General features: G+C 33.3%; 3 protein-coding genes across 5 annotated transcripts in view; 2 read left to right on the forward strand and 1 right to left on the reverse strand.

Annotated features, from left to right (window-relative positions):
* The window catches only part of LOC21392346 (peptidyl-prolyl cis-trans isomerase CYP71), a 7,313-nt gene extending 2,127 nt beyond the window's left edge, over positions 1 to 5,186 (forward strand). Inside the window, exons 4-14 of one of the 3 annotated variants that reach the window (XR_002901917.1) lie at positions 358 to 597; positions 724 to 845; positions 1,100 to 1,175; positions 1,366 to 1,473; positions 1,628 to 1,804; positions 2,042 to 2,259; positions 2,531 to 2,663; positions 3,409 to 3,632; positions 4,014 to 4,167; positions 4,435 to 4,594; positions 4,696 to 5,186. Coding sequence is in view for 2 of the 3 variants with exons in the window: in XM_024163486.1 (XP_024019254.1) it covers positions 352 to 597; positions 724 to 845; positions 1,100 to 1,175; positions 1,366 to 1,473; positions 1,628 to 1,804; positions 2,042 to 2,259; positions 2,531 to 2,663; positions 3,409 to 3,632; positions 4,014 to 4,167; positions 4,435 to 4,518 (1,542 nt within the window). In the remaining variant the exon portion in view is untranslated. Of the gene's footprint in view, positions 1 to 349; positions 598 to 723; positions 846 to 1,099; positions 1,176 to 1,365; positions 1,474 to 1,627; positions 1,805 to 2,041; positions 2,260 to 2,530; positions 2,664 to 3,408; positions 3,633 to 4,013; positions 4,168 to 4,434 lie in introns of all 3 variants that reach the window. The other 2 variants (XM_010094913.2, XM_024163486.1) reach the window with 2 other exon arrangements.
* Positions 5,187 to 14,889: 9,703 nt separating this feature from the next.
* On the forward strand, positions 14,890 to 17,906 carry LOC21392347. The gene is made up of 3 exons (XM_024163508.1): positions 14,890 to 15,004; positions 17,156 to 17,320; positions 17,448 to 17,906. Exons 2-3 carry the CDS (start codon positions 17,156 to 17,158, stop codon positions 17,493 to 17,495), a joined length of 213 nt encoding a protein of 70 aa, XP_024019276.1. The 5' UTR covers positions 14,890 to 15,004; the 3' UTR covers positions 17,496 to 17,906.
* A 1,653-nt stretch (positions 17,907 to 19,559) lies between these two features.
* LOC21392348 (recQ-mediated genome instability protein 2) lies at positions 19,560 to 21,636 on the reverse strand. The gene is made up of 3 exons (XM_024163510.1): positions 21,363 to 21,636; positions 21,202 to 21,263; positions 19,560 to 20,499 (listed from the first exon to the last, which is right to left on the reverse strand). The coding sequence occupies exons 1-3, from the start codon at positions 21,598 to 21,600 to the stop codon at positions 20,386 to 20,388; spliced, it is 414 nt and encodes a 137-aa protein (XP_024019278.1). The 5' UTR covers positions 21,601 to 21,636; the 3' UTR covers positions 19,560 to 20,385.
* Positions 21,637 to 24,128: the final 2,492 nt, after the last annotated feature.

A 24,128-nucleotide genomic window follows, 5' to 3' on the forward strand; every position in this document is an offset into this window, starting at 1 on the left:
TCCCTACAAGAAGATTCTCGATTGACATTATAAATTACAAATGTAGTTTTGTAATTCATTCAAGTCTCAACTATTGTCTTTGATGCATCTTTAATAAACTCCACAATCTATTAATCATTTTGGGAGCACTTTGTTTGTCAATATCTCTTTTGTATTGGCGTTGGGGAATTTGTTAGCTTTTGGGAGTTAGATGAGCATACTTTTGGTTTGCAGGAATTCCATTTGTTATCCACTTATAATTGATGTTATTGGAGAGAGCATATTATTGAGCTCTTTTGGTCTGCTTTTATTTGGTGTTATGTTTGGAAATCTTGTTTTTAGTGCAGTCGTCAACCGTGACTTGCTTCAGCCATGCAGGTCAGTGCTGATGGTCTGCTTTGCTGTACAATTTCTAATGATCATGCTGTCAAGATATACGATGTAGTCAACTATGATATGATGGTCATGATTCGCGTATCCTTTGTTCCTGGTGCTGTTGAGTGGGTCTACAAACAAGGGGATGCCAAAGCCAGGCTCGCTGTCAGTGATAGGAACTCATCATATATACATATATATGATGCACGAGCTGGTACAAATGAACCTATCATTTCCAAAGAGGTATATTTGCAGCTTAGTGACTATTGTGGTTGTTAAATTCCTCATAAAGTATCAACTATCGATGAGTTTCCAGGAAAAATCTTTCACGATGTTGTCGTTTCTTGACACTTCTGATTCTTTCCTCAGATGCACTTGGGACCTGTGAAAGTTATGAAGTACAACCATGTATTTGATACTGTAATTTCAGCTGACACAAAGGGTATAATTGAGTATTGGAGCCCTGGAACTTTTCAGTTCCCAGAGGACAAGTATGTGCTTTGTTGAGTTATGCTTTTGTTGTTTTTTGAAGAAAAAACCGCATTTTATAATTTGCTTATGAATTTATGTTATACATATATTTTCGTTGTTCTTAATTCATATCTTTCTCCTCATCTGAGTAAAAATTAATAGTCATCTGTAACTGATTTTGCTTTTTTCTTTTTATTTGAAGGCAGGATCTTTAGTCATTTCTATGGTTTCTTAACTACCATTGTTGTGTAACAGTGTCGTTTCATGTTCGCAGGGTCAAGTTTAGATTGAAAAGTGACACTGATCTCTTTGAAATTGTAAAATGTAAAACTGCTGTCTCTTCTATTGAGGTATGACTGCAATTTATTTTTCTACAAAATTTGCTTATCATGGATGTCTTGACCTTTTTATTTACAGCTTTACATCCTTGAATTGTTTAGAAGCTTGCATTGTTAAGGAGATCTTGTCAATATTTTTCTTCCATAATGTTTTATGTATGACAGAAAAAGTTGTAGTAAATCATAATGTTCTGTGCTGCAGGTGAGCCCGGATGGTAAGCAATTTTCAATTACGTCGCCTGATCGACGGATACGTGTGTTTTGGTTTGCAACTGGTAAACTAAGACGTGTTTATGATGAATCTCTAGAGGTGACGTGAATTCTTTCTTGAAAATTTTAGAGTATTTGGTTAAAGAGTGTGTGCGTGTGCCTGTGTACTGTGCATTAGGGTGTTTGTTTGCTTCCTTCCCCTCTCCCCTTCCCTTTTAAATGTTTCTGATTTCAATTTTCTTGGCGCTAATTAGGTGGCCCAAGATCTCCAAAGAAGTGATGTCCCTATGTACCGGCTGGAAGCTATTGATTTTGGGCGAAGAATGGCTATTGAGAAGGAAATTGAGAAAACAGAAACAGCACCACAGCCAAATGCTGTTTTTGATGAAAGCTCCAATTTCCTCATATACGCAACCCTACTTGGGATAAAAGTAAGATGATGTTATCATGAAATTTGGATTCCAATGGCAATCATCCCAGCTCTCCCCCCACCTGTTTGGAGAAAAAAATTATGAATTTACAGCAAATGAACAGTCTATTTGATTGTTTGGATTTTTTTATATGCTGAGAAAGAACAAACTTACCTTCTTCCCCTTTCGTTTTTGCTTGGCACCCCACTACTAGAGGGAAAAAGGCACTGATATGTTTCTTTTGCTCTGTAATTGTAGGTGGTTAACCTATACACCAATAAAGTGGCCCGCATACTTGGAAAGGTGGAGAACAATGATAGGTTCTTGAGAATAGCCTTGTATCAAGGTGACAGGAGCAGTAAAAAAGTTAGAAAACTGCCTACGGCTGCAGCAAATGCCAATGAAAGCAAAGAGCCTCTTACAGATCCTACTCTTTTATGTTGTGCTTTCAAGAAGCACAGAATCTATCTATTCAGGTACTGGAATACTTTGGGCCATTTGACTAATATATTCTTTTTAAGCCAGCACTTTTCTTAGGGCATGTATAATTGGTGCATTTAGATGGTTCTAGAATCTTATGTGATTGATGATGCGGTGGAGTTGTAATTTACTTTTTCAATTTATAGGTTTAATCAGACCATTGACTGTCCTTTACATCTGAGTTTACATGTAGTGAATCTTGGAGTTACATATTTTCTCATTTGATCAGCTTTCTGATTTTATTACTATTATTGTTATTTTTTAAAGTCGGAGAGAACCAGAGGAACCTGAAGATGCAACTAAAGGAAGAGATGTATTTAATGAAAAGCCACCTCCTGATGAACTCTTGGCTGTATCAGATATTGGAAAGTCCGTCACAACATCTCTGCCTGACAATGTGGTAAGTTTTCTGTTCTTCAATCTTCATATGCATGCAATTTAAAATGCAGTTACTCAACGCATAGATTTGAGGAAAACCTAATATTGGAAAGTTTGCTGCAAATGAAACATCAAATGTCTTGTTAAAGAGAAAAGTAATAGGAGAAAGGAAAGGTGGGGAGAAAAAAGAGAGCAGAAAACAAAACAGTTAGAGAATTGGTTTTTTTAGCCTTCCTTGAAAAGATCTCGACAATTATCAAAAAAGAAAAGGAAAAGGAACATAAAAGACCTTGGGGCACGAAGGATTCTGAAGTTCAACGTTGTAGAACTCCTATATCTTGTGAAAATTCTTTCCATTTTCATAAAAAGAACTTGATGAATTTTTTTAGTGCTACTTTCAAAGTGAAATGTTCCTGAATCGTAAGAGACGACCAAGTAATGAAATTTATTATGTGAAGACCAATAATGTTGTTTATTTATTTATTTTTTGAACAAAAAACTCTTAGCTAGTTGCCTGAAAACCAAATTGTAGGAAGGAAAAATACACTTCTTGGATTTCGATCAAATAAATCCATGTCTTTTTTTATTTATTTTATTTTATTTTATTGGATTCTATCTTGATCTTTTCTTTTTGAATTATTGATTTAATTAAGCTTCAGGTGCCCTTTTCCCCCATGCTGCATATTTCCTTCCGGATGGTGATAACATATCTTTTGGCCGTTAATCCTCTTTTTACTTAACTAAAAGTTTTTCTCGTGTTTATCCAGATTTTGCATACCACAATGGGTGACATACACATGAAATTATACCCAGAGGAGTGTCCAAAAACTGTGGAGAATTTCACAACCCACTGCCGGAATGGCTATTATGACAATCTCATTTTCCACCGGGTTATCAAAGGCTTCATGATACAAACAGGAGATCCTTTAGGGGATGGTACTGGCGGTCAATCTATTTGGGGCAGGGAGTTTGAGGATGAATTTCACAAGAGGTGACGGTTCTTTCTATTTTTTAATTTATCTTTCTGTGGTAATGCATCAAAGTAGTATCTTCCTTTCCAGTTTACTTCGGTTCAGAGAGAAGCTCTCCTCGAGACCTCTTTTCCCCCTTTTTAGTATGAATTCCTCGATGTTGTTGGAATTTATGCACTTGCCATCTCCTGTTCTTTTCCTGTTATTTTAATTTAATTTATTGGATCAAGATCAAGTGTAATCTTGAAAGCATGGAGTATTACTCTTAAAATTGATTGTCCTGCTCTGGCTCTGACATCTTTTGTTTTTTTTTTTGGCTGCCGTCTTTGTTTTGTGCACAATTTTTTTGACCCCTTGCAAAGTGTTAATTCCATTACCCTGTGTCAATTCTGTCTCTGTAGTTTGCGACATGACCGACCTTTCACTGTTTCAATGGCTAATGCGGGCCCAAATACAAATGGATCCCAGTTCTTTATCACCACAGTGGCTACTCCTTGGCTGGATAACAAGCACACAGTTTTTGGCAGAGTTATAAAGGGAATGGATGTTGTACAGGTATAGTTGAGGTTGCACTTTGCATATTTATGGTTTGTATGGAGAAAGAGTCGAACTATTTGAGACGTATTGGATTTGTTTCTGCTAAAAGAGCTTTATTTTTCTCATTATATTTTTCTTTGGCTAAAGAATGCATTCAAACTTACGAAGTCGGTCACCTTCAATGTCTCTAAGCAAAGCGGATTTTTGTCAACGTAGATATCTCTGTATCTTTCTATTAATCTATTTGGATTTTAACTTCTAAAAAAACTCGTGCATTATTGGCAGGCTATCGAGAAAGTCAAGACAGACAAGACAGACAAACCCTACCAAGATGTCAAAATCCTGAACGTGACTGTCCCAAAGTCTTGAATCTCATTCCTACAGTGATAGTCTGTCTAATTATGGTTTATGCTGATTTCTCATTCTTGACAAAGATTGTGTTCAGGTATTTCATCCATTTGCCTATCGAGTCTCTCGTCAGTTAAAACTGTGCTTGTTTGCTTATTTTGTCATTAATGAGGAATATTATGTAATGGGGGCAAACAGCAAGGAAAGGAAAGCTTGAGGATGGAGATCTGGGCTGAAATCTAGATATGAGAGATAGAAAAAGCAGCAAAAATGACCAGCCCTTAAAGCCGAATTTTACTCCTCTTTTTTTTTTTTGGTTGCCCTGAACTTACACCCATTTCCGCGATTACCACTGTGATTTGCGTTTGGGTTCCATGGATGTTGGAATTCTTCTAATCTAAGGAGAAAAAATCTCAAATTCAACCTTTAGGTCTCTATCATCATAATTCAAGCTTTAGGGGCCATCGTTTCGTGGGTTCATGCGGTTTGAACTTATGAGCCTGGTTTAGTATCAAGCATGATTGAATTTTGTTTCAGCAAAAAAAAAAAGAAATGGGTGTATGCTATATGTATAAACCTTGCTTCTGGGTGGATGGTTTCAACATTTCCAATGTTTGGCCATTTCTCCTAGAAAACAGACTTTTCTCTCTCTGTCGTATCATGAAAAGAACTGTGGAAAATGTTGAATTCATTTTTATTTTTGAGGAGTTTCTCTGGTAGACCCTTACCGGTAGGGTTTGATTTCTAAGCGTTAGATGTGGTCTAAATCACACATCAGAATGAAAAAAGTATGTAGAAATGACAGTTTTTGATACAAGATCTAACGGTTGAAAGTAGAAATTTAGCGGTAGTTCATTTTTCTAATCTTGCCAGAGAAACTCTTATTTTTAACACAGCTTATGCTTCATAACGAGACCTGGCCTTGAACTTGTGCTTTAAAAGGTGGTGATTTTGTGTGCTCTCCGGGAATATGTTAGCTAGTCAAACAATTTACACAAGCTAATGCAATACAAACCATGGATGTTCGGAGATCAACCAAATTGATTGGGAAATAGAATGTCAATAATTTTGCAGATAACATTTTTCAAGAACAATTGGACTATTGATCCACCAGCAGCCTCATTAGATTTAAGAATAAGAACTTAAAAATTGGTATAGTTAGGCAAACTGAAAAAAAAAAAAAAAAAAAAAAAAGAAAACACTGTAACAACCAAATTTAAGTCATCACTAATTGCCCAATAGTTTTGATAGAAAGAAATACCAAAACCGAAAAGTGCAAGGAAACTATCAAGGCCCAGATCAAACACCATTGCTTAAGGACCCGAGGAAGAAAGTATAGTTAAAATGGCGTTATTCTAGTACGTATCAAGAGTAGGAAAATGAATCAAAGAAAAATAATTTTTTAACAAAATAATGCTCTTTATTAATAAGCAATTATGGTATTGGATGAAATGATCCCTGGCAGAATTATCTTGCTGGTTGTGGACCGGTTTATTTCCATTATAGTTTTTGTAATGCTTATCCTGCCGCATCTTTAGGAACGAAAAATGTTAGGGTCACTTGCTTTATCACTCTTTTTATTCTCCTCATCGCTTGCCATCCCACTTTCCAATAAAAATAATGAAAAATAATGGTGTTACGACCATTCTAGCCTTTTCTGTTTTGAGCACACAATTCATTTCATTACCATGTTGAAGGTCCTGCTGAGATTTGTCGTCTAGAGAATCATTGTTAAAAATTTCAGAGGAGAGGTGTTCTTAATATGATTTGTATGGGATGCTGGTTTTTAACATGATTCAGGAAAGTTTGTTATTATCATTTTTTACAATAACAATATATAATAGGAGTTTAGGATTCACAAATCATTAACGTTTGGTATATGAATTCATAACTATTCTCAGTTTACGTGTGTTTTTATGAGAGAAAGTACTGTAACGAATCACGAATTATGACATGAATTCTCATACTAAACACAATATTAGTGTTCAATCCTAGTCAGTCTGCTTTTTTTTTTTTAATGGAGTAAACCGTATCGAGGGAGATCTCACCAGGGTTGAGGGTGAATAGGCAACGAACATGTTCTCCGGTGAAAAGGTGAAAATGATTCATTTTTTAAACAATTAAAAAGCGGCGACATTTGGAGGAAAAAAAAAAAAGAGGGGGAGTTGTTCAAGTATCTATCTACACAACTTTTTTTTTTTTTTTTTCCACTCAAGGTGGATTTTTTTTTTTTTTTTTTTGAAAGGAACACAACATTAATTAAAGGGATAAAACGACACATATTAAAGTTTAACAATAAAAATGAGAAAGTAATAATAGTCCCAGTGTATGTTTTTCTCTTTACAAAAAAAGAGTGCACTAAAAAACAAAATTGTTCAAGGTGTATAATATTTATAACCGAAATGCTTATAATGGTACGACCAAAATGGGACAAGTTCTAAATATGTGTTTGTAATACCTTACCGGAAAAGAAGTGGTGTTAGAACTCAGGAAGAGGAGCATATTTTTTTTTTTTTAATTTTCTTTTTAAGTTGAAAAAAAGAGGGGAAAATCTCAGGAGAAGGAGAGGGGCCCCACTCGACTTTGAAAGAGGAGAGTGTCGAGCACGCGCTTAGAGGAGCGCTTGTGAGAGAGAGAGGAGTATTCTTCTGGTGTTTTAGAGCATTTGTAACCGCTGAGGGAGTCATGGCTTTTCCACGTAAAGCCCAAACTGGCTGCCATAACAAGACCAAAATGCCAGTTTTTATAGCATTTTTGTAATGATGACACTTTAGACGCGTTTAAAATTTATTTTAAAATAATTTTATATTTTATATGAAAATAAAAATAAAAATAAAAATATTTTTAATCTCAGATAAAAATTATTTTTAAAAATGTGTTTAGTAGTTTTATTAAGAGATTATTTTCAGTGTAAAAAAACTCATTAATGTCTCTTTTTCTCTCTCTACTCGAGAGAAGAGAAAACGAAAAACGACTCTAATCGTTTTTCATTTCTCTCTTATTTTACACTAAATTAAAAAATCATTTTTATTTTTATTTTTTATCTTTATTGCGCCAAACGTCATTTTAAAAACGTTTTTATTTTCTTTATCAAAAAACGTAAAAAATAAAAACAGAATTAATTCTAAACACGATTTTTTTTCCCTTTTTTTTTTGAAGGTCTATGGAGCGTGGCCCTCGTGTATATCAGTATATGCAAACCCAATGACCTTCACAAAGTGCTGCTATAAATAAGCTTCACCATGGCTAGCTATTTCACTCCATTGCTACTATTTCAATCGTTTCTCTCTCTTTCTCTTTGAATTCCCATTTCACTTTTCTTTTTCTTTTTGCTTTTGTTGTTTTTTTTTTCTTTCCTAAGAAAAAGAAAATGGTAGGCGTGAGTCTGGCTCAACATCTCAACATCTTCATTCGCAACCTTAATGAGCAGGTCACTTAATCCTTTTTTTTTTCCTTTTCTTTTCCCTTTTTTTTTTGGTATACTCTTTTTTTCTAAATCGTTGTATTTTCATTTTATACATATAATATGTTTACTATTTGACATAACCAATATTCCTATAAACCTAATGTTTATTTTGGTACACTGAACATTGGTGGGTGACCTGAAACATACGTACAGTACATGTATGTTTTTGAGGGTGTCACTTATCTCGTTGTTTATATATATTACGGGCCTATTTAGTTCACTGATTTGAGTTTTTAATTTGAATTGAGATGTGATTTTATGTAAAAAAATTTTACTGTAACAAAAAAGTTAGATGTGACTGTTTCTGAGAACTTTTTACTGTAGCAAAACTCAAATTCTAAACTCAGATCAATGAAATAAACGGGCCACACACGTACAGTACATGTATGTTTTTGAGGGTGTAGCTTATCTCTAGATGTGACTGTTTCTGAAAACTTTTTACTGTAGCAAAACTCAAATTCTAAACTCAGATCAATGAAATAAACGGGGCCACACACGTACAGTACATGTATGTTTTTGAGGGTGTAGCTTATCTCGTTGTTCATATATATAAAATAGGTGTATGTATCTAGCTATCTGTGTATGTGTATAGCTCTTATATGGGTTTTCTATAACTTTTTTTTTTTAATTATTATTTCCATGGATAATGGATTGAATTTTTATTTTGCTTTGCTAGCAAAGAAGGAACATCTTTTAATGACTCTTCATGTAAATGTTAAATACCAACAATGATTAAAGAGCTTTTTTTTTTTTTTTTTTTCCTTCCTTTTGTTTGGTTCATTTCATCATCTGTTTGTTGATTTGAATAACAAATCTTGTTTTGAAAGAAATCTTTTTGAAATCCATCAACTTTATCGGCGGTTCCATGGCATGACAGAAAAGATTGAACTTCTGTTCATGATTTGCATGCAATGCCAGACAGTTCTGATTATATTCGACACCTTAGTCGTTGTTTTTTCAGTTCATCATCTGTTTGTTTAAAGCACAAGAAAGAGATAAAACGAACAGAACTTTATTTTTTTTTTTTGTCACCAAACAGACCCGTAATTCTTTTACCTCTTTTTTCAGTTGACAACACTTGTGAAGCTCTGGCATTTCTTGTATTTTTAATATGACACTTGAACATTCTTGCTTTCTTGTTATTTTAACATATAGTCTGATAAAACTTAAGGGTCCGTTTAATTCGTTGATTTGAGTTTTTAATTCGAATTAAAATGTAATTTTATGTGAGAATTTTTTTACTGTAGAGAGCTTTTTATTGTAACAAAATTCAAATTTTAAACTCGAACGGGACATAAAACTCTGTTCTTTATATCCATAAGTAAACAAAACAGTTCTGTTCGAGTAATAACAAATCACCTTTTTTGTGGCAGGGTATATTGGACCGCAACTTTAATGTTTTGGAAATGATCCGCGATCAAGGCGGTAATCCGTTGTATATTTCACAAACTATCAGCACATACTTCCATAATGCTGAAGAAAGCATTGAAAGGCTCACCGGACTCGTGTAGTTTTTCCAACATCTATATTTGTCATTTGTTTCATTTGGTTGCAATTTTTCTGTACCAATATTGTATATTGCTATTATGCTTACCAATATTATAAGACGAATGAGTGACCATACGAGAATAGATCGCATAAAGAATAAAGTTATTCGTAGTTAATTTCGAACAGAATTATGTGAAAAAGCGAAATCCATATAGTCGACTCCAATTAATTGGAATTAAGACTTGTTGTTATTGTTGTTGTTGTATTAGAATTATGTGAAAAAGTGAAATCCATATAGCCGACTCCAATTAATTGGAATTAAGACTTGTTGTTATTGTTGTTGTTGTATGCTTACTAATTTCTGTGCATCTTGACCCATTTTTAGTTCTGAGCCCGTTATCAACTTTGCTCAAGTGAAGGATGCTGCTCACCGGCTCAAGGGATGTAGCACTGGGTAATAGAAATAATACTGCAGAATTTGATATCATTTACCCTTTTCTGTTTCACATGAAATTTGCTATGAAATATATTTGGATTTTGACATCTATATATAAATCCGTGTCTAATCTCTTGCTGTATGTGCATGATTTTATGATGATGTGCTATGATTTTAAGTAATAATTTGTGATGTAGAATTACATTTTTTGTGGCACTCATTGCATTGTCCGGAACATTTGGAATTGTTCTTGTTAGCTAAAAGCTTTACCCTTTTTGTGGCTTGAACGTGCATGGCATGTGGATGGTCATGTAGAAAGAATTGAATCCGTAGCTAAAAGTTTGCCCTTTCGGGAATAAACATGCATGGTACACAATAAACGTAAAAAAAAAAAAAAAAAAAAAAATCTATCGCAATCATTCATTATTGAAATGTTTCTAAATTGATCGGTGATCATAACTCAGTAGTATTGAAATTCAGAACATTTAAAAAGTTCTCAATTACTAAATCTAAAATTAATACGTGACGCGCATACATGCGCGCGGTGTGCTGTAATTTTTATAAGACATTCGCCCTAGGATGAATTCAGATTACGATCATACCTAAAATTCAAGTCAACCATGTCGACGCGCATACACGCGCATGGCATGTAGTAGTTTTCATGAAATACTCACCCTAATACAGATTTAGAATAAGACATATCCGCCTAAGAACGAGTTTGGGTACTGTTTCATCTTAGTTGACTTCCCTTTTTTTTGGCTTAATAAATACATAGCAAACAAGAAAATGCGAAGTGCAATCTGAGCCATTCATTCACTTGGTCCCTCAGTGGGACCTACGGAATTCTAGGGACGAGATCGTGCACTCGCGTTCTAACAAAAGAGAGAATCTTCGTCCTTTACATTCATGAGTGTGTACCTTAAAGTAAAATATACCAATCCAAGATCTTTTCCTTTTAACACAGAGTCCGTTTGGTTTATAAATTAAAATCATGAAATTAGAACTATTTTTAATTTACGAGTGTTTTTTGTGAGATAAAATACTGTAACGAACTATGAACTATTATTCGAATCAGAGAACGAATCCTCAAGATCGTGCACTCGCGTTCTAACAAAAGAGAGAATCTTCGTCATTTACATTCATGAGTGTGTACCTTAAAGTAAAATATACCAATCCAAGATCTTTTCCTTTTAACACAGAGTCCGTTTGGTTCATAAATTAAAATCATGAAATTAGAACTATTTTTAATTTACGAGTGTTTTTTGTGAGATAAAATACTGTAACGAACTATGAACTATTATTCGAATCAGAGAACGAATCCTCCAACCAAACGGGCTATTAATACCAAATCTTGAACATGATTCGTATATTGAATGTAATTTTGCCTCAAATCTTAATTTCTTTTTTCGGAGATGCAGAATAGGTGGTTGCAGTGTGGTTCGCGCTTGTCAGGAGCTTGAGCGAGTTTGTGATGATAACAACAAAGACAGGTAATAATTCAATTTCTCTCTTCTAACCAATTTTCTAGCAGAATGGTCGATCACACATGTTCAGATTTGCATTTCTTGATCCAACTGATATTTATAGTTATGTAGCTAGTTGTATGCTCGAGTTAATTGCTAGTGAAATATTAAAGTTAACATTACTTAGATATACATATATCTAGAAACATTGTGAATCTTAAGACCCTATTTGTTTCGCTTGTTCGCGTTAAAAATTTGAATTAAAAAGTGAATTCATGTGGAAAAAAAAACTGTAGCAAATAAAGAAAAATAAGAATTGTGTCGATAAAACTATTTTACCCTATTAATAAGAATTGTGTTTTTATGATTGAATTAATTTTTTTAATGGCTTGATCTGCAGTGAGAGCAATTTTATATTGCGCGCCGTAAATTTTTAATCCATCTAAAAATACAAACTCTTCTAAAAATATTGCTACACTCTTATAGGTGCTTGGAATCCGTTGGGAGGGTCAAAGAAAAATATTGTACATTGTATCAGAATCTGTGTCGCATTTCTGCGGTAATACTTATTTGAATTCCATATTATGATTGTAGACTCGTAGATGTGCTTTCTTATTTTTCTACTTTCCCGGATTTTGCATACCTATATATATATATACACGTATATATATATGAAGTTCTTATCTTATCAAAAGCATATATATATATATATATACATGTATATTCTCAGGAAAAAATATATCGGTAAATTTATATGAAAGAATGTTCCCTTTCTTTAACAATCTAATCAATTTTCCAGAGAAAATTTACAAAGTAAAAGCAAGATTACAGCAATAACATCAATACAACGTAAGAATAAAACAGTACGAGCCCGTTTAGTAGACGTATTTTGAAATAATAATTCTAATTCTGCTACATTATTATTTTTTTTTAAATTTAAATAAAAAAACGGTCCGCTAATAAGTTCTCTTTTTAGAGCAATTAATTGTCATTATCACATTTACATGGATGAGAAAAATAGGCAAAAGAAAATAATATATTCTTTAATCTCTATGGAAATTTTAAGAGCGCGTTTGAATTCGTTTCAAAATGATTTTGTTTTTTTGTATGAAAATAAAAATGAAAACGTTTAGATTGTTTTCAGTGTAAAAAAACTATTAATGTCTCTCTTTCTATCTCTCTGCTCGAGAGAGTAGAAAATGAAAATAAAAAATGAAAAGTCGTTTTTTATTTTTCTCTCATTTTACACTAAACTAAAAAATCGTTTTCATTTTTTTTTTGTCTTTATTGCGCAAAACACCGTTTTAGAAACGTTTTCATTTTTTTTTCTCGAAAAACATGAAAAATAAAAACGGGATCAATTCCAAACACAGCCTAAGATTTTGATTCTTCAATCTTGTATGAAATGGAACCCTTTTTTAATTATTTTTTTTCTTCAGTACATTTATCTGATATGCTATAAAACTTCAACTTTCCTTGTGGGGACTTCGTTATCACAGATTGAGAGGGCATGTGCTGCTAATGAGGCTAGGATACGTCGTGGTGGGCGATAAATAGAGATGGATTTTTTGCTCATTCAAGTAGGACCAGCAGCAGCAGAAGAAGTCCTCTAGTTAAAGTTCTGAGTTTTTATTATTATTATTATTTTTTTTTAATCTTGGCTATGGATATGTTTGTTTAAGACTGCTTTTCTGTGGTTTGTTTCAGTTGTTTTTGAGTCTAGTTTATGTTGTTGTCTTTTAAGTTTGCCTATAGAATGACAAGCGAAGAGTGTTTGCGTAAGACTGGTTTTGGAAATTTATGGTATCTTTTTCTCTGCTAAGCCCCTGGTAATATTCATATGTATTCGGTTTTCTAGTTTGATCAGGCTTCGCGAGTCTGTTCACTTCGTTGATTCGAGTTTGTAATTCGAGTTGAGATGTGATTTTATGTGAGAGCTTTTTACTATAGTAAAAAAATTAGATGTGACTGTTTCTGAGAGCTTTTTACTGTAGCAAAACTCGAATTCTAAACTCGAATCGGCGAAATGAACGGGGCCTTTATGTTTTTCAACGTGAGAAATGTTAGTGACGTTCATTCTGTCACTTTTTTTCACTCTCTGTATTCATTATTTGGTAAATTTTATTATTTCATTTTTTGTTTAAATAATATATCATATTAGTAGGCACCAAATTTATTATGTTTAAGGTTACATAAATAATCACAGAATTTTCATTTAATATTCATAAATATATGCACATAAAATGATGAATAAACTCTTTTATTAAATAAATAATAAATATCCTATTACATTTCATGCTTCTAAGACACAATTCTCAACAGTTAACTCCTGCACAATCTAAAAATTAAAATTATTTTTAGGTTGCTTATGATTTTGACTATAAATTCTTAAAAATTTCTTCAAAAAATACTTTTAAAGAGATTTATCAAACACTAAATCAACTTCTGCTACAATGAGAAGCTGATTTTAGGGGAGAAAAATAATAGCAAACTAAGCCACAGAGAGAGAAGAAGTGGGGAGTGGTGGGCCCACATGGGAAAAGAGAGAGAGCTACTTGAGAAAGAGAGAAAGAAAGAGAGGGAATGGTGGCACCCGCTTGAGAAGAGAGAGAGAGAAAGGAAGAGAGGGAAAATGGATTATCTAGGGCCCGTTCACTTCGTTAATTCGAGTTGAGATGTGATTTTGTATGAGAACTTTTTACTGTAGCAAAAAAGTTAGATGTGACTGTTTCTGAGAGCTTTTTACTGTAGCAAAACTCGAATTCTAAACTCGAATCAGCGAAGTGAACGGGGCCATCTGTCTATATTTTTTATCTGACAGTAAAAAAAATTGATTTTATTCACTAATTGTTATAATTTTTATATTTACTTATTAATTTTGGGCTTATTTGTAGTCTAATTTTGTTCATTCTAACACGATTTCGTCCTAAATTTTTAATACTGTTTAAATAAAAATGTTATAAATGATTCAATAAAAAATAAAATTTAATAAAAATATACTAAAATAAAATAATAGCACACAAAATAAAGTAAAAAAAAAAATTAAACAAAATCAAATAAGATTGATTTAAACACAACAAAATAATTTAAAATTTTCTTTCTTTATCTTTTACTTTAAATCTTTTTCTCACGTCTTTATTTCTTTTACATCCTTATTTTCTTATTCTTCGTTTTTTTTTAAAAATAATTTGACCACTGTTGTTTTAAATGAACGCAACGCGCGCGATAAACAAGTAGTTAACATCTAAAATCAACTTCATGCCGTTTAACTGGTCATAGATGAGAGACATTTACAAAACGACATGTAATCAGCAGCCACTCAAAATAAAAGGAAAAAAAAAAAAAACGCAAAACCTAAAGTCCGATAAGAAACATTAGATGGATCGAACGGCAGAGAAGGAGGGAACATATTTAAGTATCATAGAGCATGAGCATAACAAGAAACCCTATGAATGTGAGATTAAACGGAGACCGTCGGATGATGACCACCCATTCATCCCGGCCGCTCCTTTATAATCATTCTTCTTCGTCTTTTTTATTTTTTTGAAAAAATAATCAATCTTCTTCTTAGGGCTAATATTAATCATTCTTTGGGTCTTCTTCCTCGGATTTCTCTCTGTTCTACAGAAGCAAAACTCCTAAACCCTAGCCAAGGTAAGACTCTTGAATCTCCTCTTCTATTTGCTACTGATTATTGCATGCTTTTATTATCAATTAGGGTTTTGGTCTTTGGATCAATCAGATTGTTTTTATCCGCGTGATTTTAGAAATGTTGAACGACTATGTAAATTTGATTCGATCCGACGGTAGATTTCTTTCGAGTTCAACATAGGTAATATACACGCAAAACTTGCTGTTTGGACCTTAGATTGATTTATACCAAAGTTTTCTGGAAGGAGAAATTCCGATGGGAAAACACTCTAAATCTGATTTTGGAGCCAAAGGAATGAAATTCTGTATGCTGGTTTTAAATCTATCCAATGAATAAATTTTTGTTATAACTCTTTTTCTCTCAGAATTTTTGTTGAATCATAAATTTTTCGGCTTTAAGCTAGTTACGTTTGGTAGAAACTCTGGCATTTGAGGTTTCGTTGAGGCTGACTCTTGAGAGCACGTGAAACATTTGTGATTCAGAACATAATATTAGTAACTAGACATATGAGATTATCGTATTATTTAGGATTCTTTGTTATTTGAATTGGGATTCTCTTGATATGAGAAATACTAGCGTCACCCTTTCTGTCACTCTTTTTGTCACTTTCTGCATTCATTGTTTGACACATGAACTCTATTGACATGATATATTATTATTTAAATAGAAAATGAGATAGTAGAGTCTACGTGTTAAAAAGCGAATGCAGAAAGTGACGGAAAGAGAGACGAGTATTTCTCCTCTTGATATTTATGTTTTGTCCTGTTGAACGAATTTATCGCTCTCTTGATTCTTATCCATTTCTAATTTTCTATTCTTATCCATATGTGATTCCTCTTTTTTCTTTCCCATTGGAGGTAAAACATCGTGTTTCCGTGGTTGATTTCATATGATTTGTTTGTCGCGGACTTCATAAATCTGTGGATTTTTATTGTTTTTGTTTGATTTTTTTTTTGGGGATTAATTTGTTCCAGAGGTTTTTGACTGGTCCTGAGCCGAAATTCGAAATCTTTTTTGTCAATTTTGGTATACATTTCTATAGATTCGTTTAATCCAACTACATTTCTGCAATCATTATATTTTTTATTTTTCTTTTCTTTTTTTGTTTTTTATTTCACTCATTTAATTTTATTATTGGATAATTGCATTATATAATCATCTAACGTGGTAAAAGGATATGGATGTATATGCCGTATCGGTTTTTGTATGTGTAGTGTAGGGTCTAATGCCTATGTATCAATTTTTCATTGGTTTATAAATTGAAATGTTTTCAAAACATACATTTTTAAAACCAAAAAGGTTGTTTTTTCAAATTGTCATTGGTTTATTTGATAAATAATTGGTTAATATGCATTTTGCCTGCATCACAATGGAGAGTAAATGATAAATCATACTCTTGATGGATCTTGAATTTTGGATTGTGTACTGGAGATAATATAATCTCATTGTTGAATTGCAATTATAGGTTTAAATGATTTGTTGGTTTCACGGTCTACATAGATTATCCTTTCTTAAATGTTTTCTTGCTGTGTTAATCTTTCGTTTGGTCCTAGAATTGCTAATAGTGTGCATACGGGTTATAAACAAATTGGGTGAGACAAACATGAGACATATGTGAGTGATGAAGAACAATATATTAGGAATTCGAATTGTAAATTTATCTATTAGTATACGTTTTGTTTTTAATCTTTTAGTTTTGAGTTTAAGATTTTGAGCCACGTCATACTAATCAAAGGAAGAAGGAAAAAAGTATGCTGAAAGAAAAGTCCCACACTGTACTTATCATTAGAAGGAAAATGGGATAAAAAGGTCAAGAAAAGAGTTCTTCGCAGTTTATGCGAACAAGATAGTGTGCATTTTCTTTTTTTAGGGCATCTTTTAGGGGTGAAGAGGGAACCTTGTTTGAATTGGTGTAGAAAAGAAGCCCCGAAGGGAATTGGATGAGTAGATGTGAGCACATACGAAGTTATATCTCTATATATTTGTAATTTTCATCATTAACTTATTCTTCTATTATTTTTCAATTTTAAGGATTCTTCATTTCTTTCCTTTTAGAATTTATGGTGTTTATTGAACAAAAAAGTGGGGAAAGAAGGAAATGGGTAGTTTTGAGATGTGCATTCTGGAAATGACCCCCTTTTTTTCCTGTATAGATGCCGGACGCTGCAGAACCACCTTTTAGACCACGTGAGAAGCTCCTTGAGAAGCAAAAGCATTTCCAAAGCATCCACAAACACACATATCTGAAAGGACCAATTGATAAGATCACATCTGTTGCCATTCCCATTGCTTTGGCGGCTTCCTCCTTGTATCTTATTGTGAGTTTCTATCCATGAATTCCCACTTTTTTTGTCAAAAATTCTAGGTCTCTATCACATGAACTTAATCCGTTGATTTCCGAGCAATACATTACAAATTGTAATGCTTTCGCGTGTACTTTTTCAGGGACGGGGTATTTACAACCTGTCGCATGGTATTGGGAAGAAGGAATGAGGTGGACACTTTCTGTTGATAAAGGAGAATGACAACTTGGTTAGCTGCTTTTTTAAATTTTAGGAAAAAAATTGAATCACTTCGGATTGAGGACCGGTGTTGTTCTTCTGCTTTAATAATTGCTTAATAGCAGAATCCTTACAACCAAGTTGAATCTCCACCTTTTTCTTTTATTTTAATTGTCTTTCGTTTCTGGAACTTATTATTGATAAGACCTTTTGTGTGGTTTGATCTATACGTTGCTTACTTGTAATCCTGGCAATTCTCGAGCTTCGTCGTCTGTGCGAGTACCGGCAATTATCCAGTGAGCAAGTTTATTGAATCCTTGAAAGGTAGAAGCTAAACACTACATGTGTGTGTCTATTTCCGCTATGATGGAATTTCATAAAAGAAGAAATTAAAAATAACAAATGCGTTTTGTGATCTGATATTTTTAATTTTTGAGATTTGAACGAGGAGAAATTGGTTGAGAGTGATTTTGTTGAGTTTCCAACTTGCATGGAGGACCCATAGGCAAGAGACTGGCTCTACATTGACATTTTACGTGCCGAACTCTTTTGTTTAGGCCTTAACGTTGCGACTCCAATAGAAAACGTAAAACGCTGTTTGCTTCGTAGTTTGAAAAGTAAGTTTTTTATTAGTATTATTTCTGTTATAGCTATAAATTTAAGATTTGTTGGATAACATGTGTTCAATTATCTTGTATTAATTACATGGAATTTATAAAAATCATTATGATACAATGACGTGCAAATCTACAAGGAGATGCTAAATATGGTCCCGTTTATTTTACTTATTCGAGTTTTGCTACAGTAAAAAACTTTCTGAAACAGTTATATCTAATTTTTTTATTACAGTAAGAAATTCTCACATAAAGTCATATTTTAACTCGAATCAGCGAATTAAATGAGTCTTCTATGTATGTCGTGACTATGAGCTAGCTATAATCGTACTAGTTACAAAAACAGAGAACAAATATGGGGATAAATTTGTGTATGAAATTCTATCCCACTAAGAAGTTGGCAGCGGAATCCACAGTTGGAGGCGGTAGAGAGAGATTTTTATATTATTTTTTGAGGGAGAGAAAGTGATGGATCAAGTTTCTGAATTAATTTTCAAAATACATAAAGGAAGTCGAGTCTATTTTCAAATGACATAAAAGGAGTCGAGTTTGGAAGAGACGGGGGGAGACGGCACAAGGAAACAAAAGAAAGAGAAACGTCAGGGGAGAAGAGAATTGCCTTGGATCTTTAATCTCAACTTTTCAATTCATCAAAGAAAAATAAATAAAAATGACTTTCTGGTGTCCCTTTTTTTAAAAAAAAAAAATACCAGTGTTTTCTGCTTTTTGGCCATTAAATTTATATCAGAATGTCTGTTATTTATACTTTTTTAATTTAGTGTGATTTTGATCAGATTTAACGACTAAAAAAACAGAAAATACCAGAAAAACTCCCATAAGGAGCACTAGAAACCGCACCAAAGGCAAAGAAAATTCAAGCCATGGTTTTTTTTTTTGAAAAAAAAAATCTCGCCATGATTGATTAATTCTTTCCCGTTGAAAAAATTCGCCGAAAAAGAGTTGTATAACCATTGCGTGGTTTGACAGTGTTTCCGAAGGTGGATCACTTTATTTGAACCTGCACTAGTGAAGAATGATACTATCCTCATCATTGTTCATTTCACTGACTCGAGTTTAAAATTTGAGTTTTGCTACAGTAAAAAGTTCTCAGAAACAGTCACTTCTAACTTTTTTTATTTCAGTAAAAAGCTTTCATATAAAGTCACATATCAATTCAAATTAAAAACTCGAATCAGCGAACAAAACGAACCATAAATTTCTCAAATGAGCAATAACATCTCGGATCTTCAAATTGCTATCCTACACTTCACTTTGCAATAGTATAAAAGAGAAATCATCATCTTAAATCAGTGGACTTCCTCATCGAATGACGGACGCCAAATACAACAATGTGGGTTTTGGGAGATTGTTGGATTGCTACTGGAGGCACACTGTATGAGCAACCACTTCTCATCATTGATTTCATTACTCTCATTGTCGTAATGCTTCAAATAGCCTCCAAATGTAGTTTGCTTCAAATCAAACACATTTGCAAAAACTGAATTTAGTTTGTAACTGTCAATACAAAGACCCACTGCGAAATCTGTCTACTTAAGAAAGTCATAACCAAAGCAAGCAGAAGAATAAGATCCGAACAAAAAGGAAAACATCAGCTGTTGCAACAGCACAATACGCGACTGGAACCAAAAAGAATCAAAAGGACTCCCGTTTCCAAGACGGCTAATCCGACTATGATCAGTTGACTATCCGAATTGGCTTAGAGCAACTTTCAGTAACCTGCCAACATTTATGTAGGGTTGTGGTGGAATAAAGGGACCAAAAATGCTTTAGTACTTGGCTAGGCAAAGCTCCAAAGCAGGATGTTATACATGCCACAACTTACCACCCTCCTTGCCCCTTACCCCCTCCTAGAGTAAATGAACCAAATTCAGCGAACTTGAGCCACGCCACACCGCAGACACCGTAGATACAACAATTTGATGGCTCTGCCCAGGCTGGTACAGCTTCTCTGTTAGATGTATCAAGAATCTGTTGCTGATGAATCTGATTCTGATGAAGATAACAAAAATCTAAAAGGATAGAATCATAGAATTAAGCTACATGTGGAATTTTCTCAATGTAACAATTAGAGGCCTTGTGTAGCCATTTGGAGCCCCTTTAAAACTGGGTTTGAGGTATTATAAATGCTCTGAAAGCAACTATGACAATCCTTCAGCCAGAAATCAATGGCCAAAACCTTTTCGGGGGTGCACATCAAACAGGCAAAATTGAGTTTCAGGTTTTGTCAATTAAACGGTATGCACACTATCATATAAATTCCTCAATGAGAGACTCATAGAAGAGTTTGTATGCCTCCATAACTTCCAGATACCACATTGCCTCCCGGTCTGGAAACTCTGAAAGATCTACAATCTTGTGAACCTGATTTTTCAAGTTAAAAATAATATTCAGCTTTTCAGGCACAAAACTTGGAAGCTCACATACTTTAGATGTGACTGTTTCTGAGAGCTTTTTACTGTAGCAAAACTCGAATTCTAAACTCGAATCGGTGAAATGAACGAGACCTTAACATTATTCTCCATTAAAAAAAAATGATTGAGCATTCAATCTTCATATTACAATAAGGGCTAGTTTAGTAGAGACATGTTTGTTTCTTATTGTTCAAATTTTTGTTCAAACTTTTCTGTTTAAACTTATGAACCAAACATGTCTAAGTGTTATCTCTTAAAAAAATTTAAATTTAAAAAGTTTCAAACCACCAAGTTTGAACCTACGACCCAAATAAGCATTAAGTGATTCTTTGAGAATTGTCTATAGAAACTATTATTTCAATCGTTATGTTAATTTTTGAATTGTTTCATCTATCAGTGTTAAAAATTTATAATGTGCGCCACAAAAACAATAATACATTAAAAATTTATAATGCGTGCCACAAAAACAATAATACATAAATCACTCCAATCTAAATGCATAGAGAAATATGAAAAATGCAAAGGAGAAAAGGCACAGCAAAACTACCTAAACCCCAAAACAATGCCTTCCTCCAGCAGAACATTTAAAAATGAAAAAGATATATAAATTAAGTTATGGATTAATTATTGAGGGGAGAAACAGAAATGCAACCTTGATGACAGGGGGTTCATCCGTACGGATGACGTAGCCACCAACAACCATCACATACATTCCTGCAGAAACAAGAGAGAGAAAGAGAAATGGAGTTAGAGAGAGAGAGATGGGGAGTAAAATAGTAAATAAAATAAAAGCAAGCAAGCAAGCAACCGAACCGATTTTCCAAGGGCGGAGAAGGAAGTCAGGAGAGGGGGAGAGGTGGAGGTGGAGGAGGCCGGTGCCGTCGTCGAGGATGAATTTCTGAGAGTCGGCGGAGGCCCAAACAAGGACGCCTTGGAGCCACACGCGCTGGAAAAGGATGCCGCCAAGCGTCATTCGCTTCGGCGACGCCGTCTGCCGCGCCTCCTTCAGTTGCGAGCACACCACTTTCACCGCTGCCAAATTGTAATCCATCGAGACACACACACTATCTGAATCTGACTGCGCGGGTCGGCCGATCGAAAGCAAAAGGGTTTATTAACGTTTGGTTCTGATTTTTAAATTTTAAATTTTTTATTAAAAAAAAACACTATAAAAATTTAAAAATTATAATTCAAAATTACGAAGAACTCTTAAAATAAATACCTCTGTATTATTATGATTTATGAGATTATCCAATGAATCATCATTTAAGGAGATTATTTTTATAAATATTCCTAAAGTAAATACTATGTTTAAAATTTAAAAGTCTCTCTTAATTTTTTAAAACAATTTAAAACACATTTTTATATATATAAAATAATTTAAAACACCATTTTCGTCTAACACCATCTACAAATTTAAGGAATTTACTGACATTACACCATATTAAAATATTAAAAATTAACTAAGCTGGAAAAAAAAAGGATTAATCCCTAAACAAATGAGTTTATTATAAAAAAAATATTAGAATTATTTTCTAAATAACATTTTAGAATATTTAAAAACAAAAAAAAAAAATCTCTCAGGGCTCGTTATTGTTGAGCTCTCATCCTCAATGCACAGCCCCTCAGCCCCTTTCATCTCCGGTGCCACAATATCGGAATTGTTGCCAAACTTCTTCACCAATCGTTTGCATCCACCTTCAATATCTGCTTCCACCCCTTTTCAGTCCATGCTCACAACGCAAGAAGAGGCTGGTCTAATTTGAACTTGCATCAATTGATTCTAAAAAAAAATAATTTTAAAAAAATCCCCAATTCTTCTCTCCAAACATTTTTAACCTCTAATGAAAACCCTAATCCTTGCCCCAATTTTCTCCCACAGGAACCAGTCAGCCCATTTGGCAATTTACAATTTCCTATTTTAATTTTAAATTGAATACCAAAAAGATAGATGCACAATACAAACTCAATGACATTTTAAATGGAAAATGTTGGACGCAGTTAGCCTGAGAGGATCGGCCTAATCCACTATAAATCCAAAAAGTCGAGTTTGAAATTTTATAAGGCATTTTTAAAAAGAAAATTTAAAAATATGATGTTAGGGTTGGATCGGGCTGGCCCAACTTTAAATGAGAGAGGATCAGCTCAATTCAACCGTAAATTTGGTTGGACTGAACTGAACTCGGGCTAACAATGACAGGCCTCAAGCTGACCCATTTAGCCAGCTCAAACTTACAACTATATTCTTTGCTAATTATTTTGTTCTTCTTAATTTCCCACCAGTGTAACTTTTACTCCCTTTTTTTTAATGATACGTGAACTTTTTTATCCCTATATTTTAATATTGTTTTGTGACATTAAGAGTTCAATAAAGAATCTTATAAGTATTGTATTAATGTTGATTCCTACATATTTGCTTTCAGTCAATTAGTCTATAAATTTAATTTTATAGATAATGTTGATTCTTAGATCCCTAATGTTCATTTAGGAGTAATTTTTAAAATCATCTCTTCAAATAGAGCCCACTTTTACTTCTGCATCTTATCATTTACTCATATATTTATACCTTTCAAATTAGAACTAGAGTTTTTTAAAAGGAATACTTTTAATAAATCAAGTTTTTTAAAAGGTAGAACTATAATTTTATCTCTGTTTAGATATATAAAATAAGTAATAGGTGCCCTCAAATAAAATACAAAAAAAATAAGTAATAGGTGCCCTCAAATAAAATACAAAAAAAAGTGATCCACAGGATCTATGTAAGTTGCTTGTACTCTTAATTAAAATTCTCTTCTATATATGTTGATTATACATTTTTTGACCCGTTCATTTCACCGATTTAAATTTTATTACAGTAAAAAAACTCTAAAAAATAATCACATTTAATTTTTTTACTACAATAAAAACCTCAAATAAAATCACATATCAACTCAAATTAAAAACTCAAATCAACGAACTAAACATGCCATTTATTTCCATGATTTGAATTTGCATGCTTATTTGGTTGATAACAAAGAAGGAAGATGTTTTCAAGTTAAGAAATCCTTTCGAAATCCTTGTTTGTATGATTTTGTAGTTGATAGCATCTTTTGTTAAATACGCATGCCAAACAGAAACCTCTGTTTATAACTAAAACTAAGGATGTAAACTTGCAACGATGGTTGTAATTGAAATCTACTGCAAATAACGCAGTACGCATCACAAACGCAATCAAATGAAAATGGAATAGAATGAAGTTAAATACTTAAAAGGACACTTTGAACCCAAAAAAAAAAAAAAAACAGTTTCAAGGGATAACTGAAACGAGGACAATAATGCATGAAACGCACATAAATGCATCATATGTACCGGCTGAACTAAGAGATGAAATCCACAGGAATATTGAGAACAAACTAAAAACTCAAATTTAGGTGTATTAATTGAAAAGCTACAGGATTCACTGCAACGACAACTCCGGAAAGATGAAATTCAATAGTAATTAAAATTATCTCAGAATTGTCTCGAATTACTCTCATCTAAAAATCTAAAACAAAGTTCAACTACAGACCAAAAACTCATGACAAAGCACCCATCTACACA

The sequence above is a fragment of the Morus notabilis genome, unplaced genomic scaffold, assembly GCF_000414095.1.
Source record: "Morus notabilis unplaced genomic scaffold, ASM41409v2 Scaffold507, whole genome shotgun sequence".
Classification (NCBI taxonomy): Eukaryota; Viridiplantae; Streptophyta; class Magnoliopsida; order Rosales; family Moraceae; genus Morus; species Morus notabilis.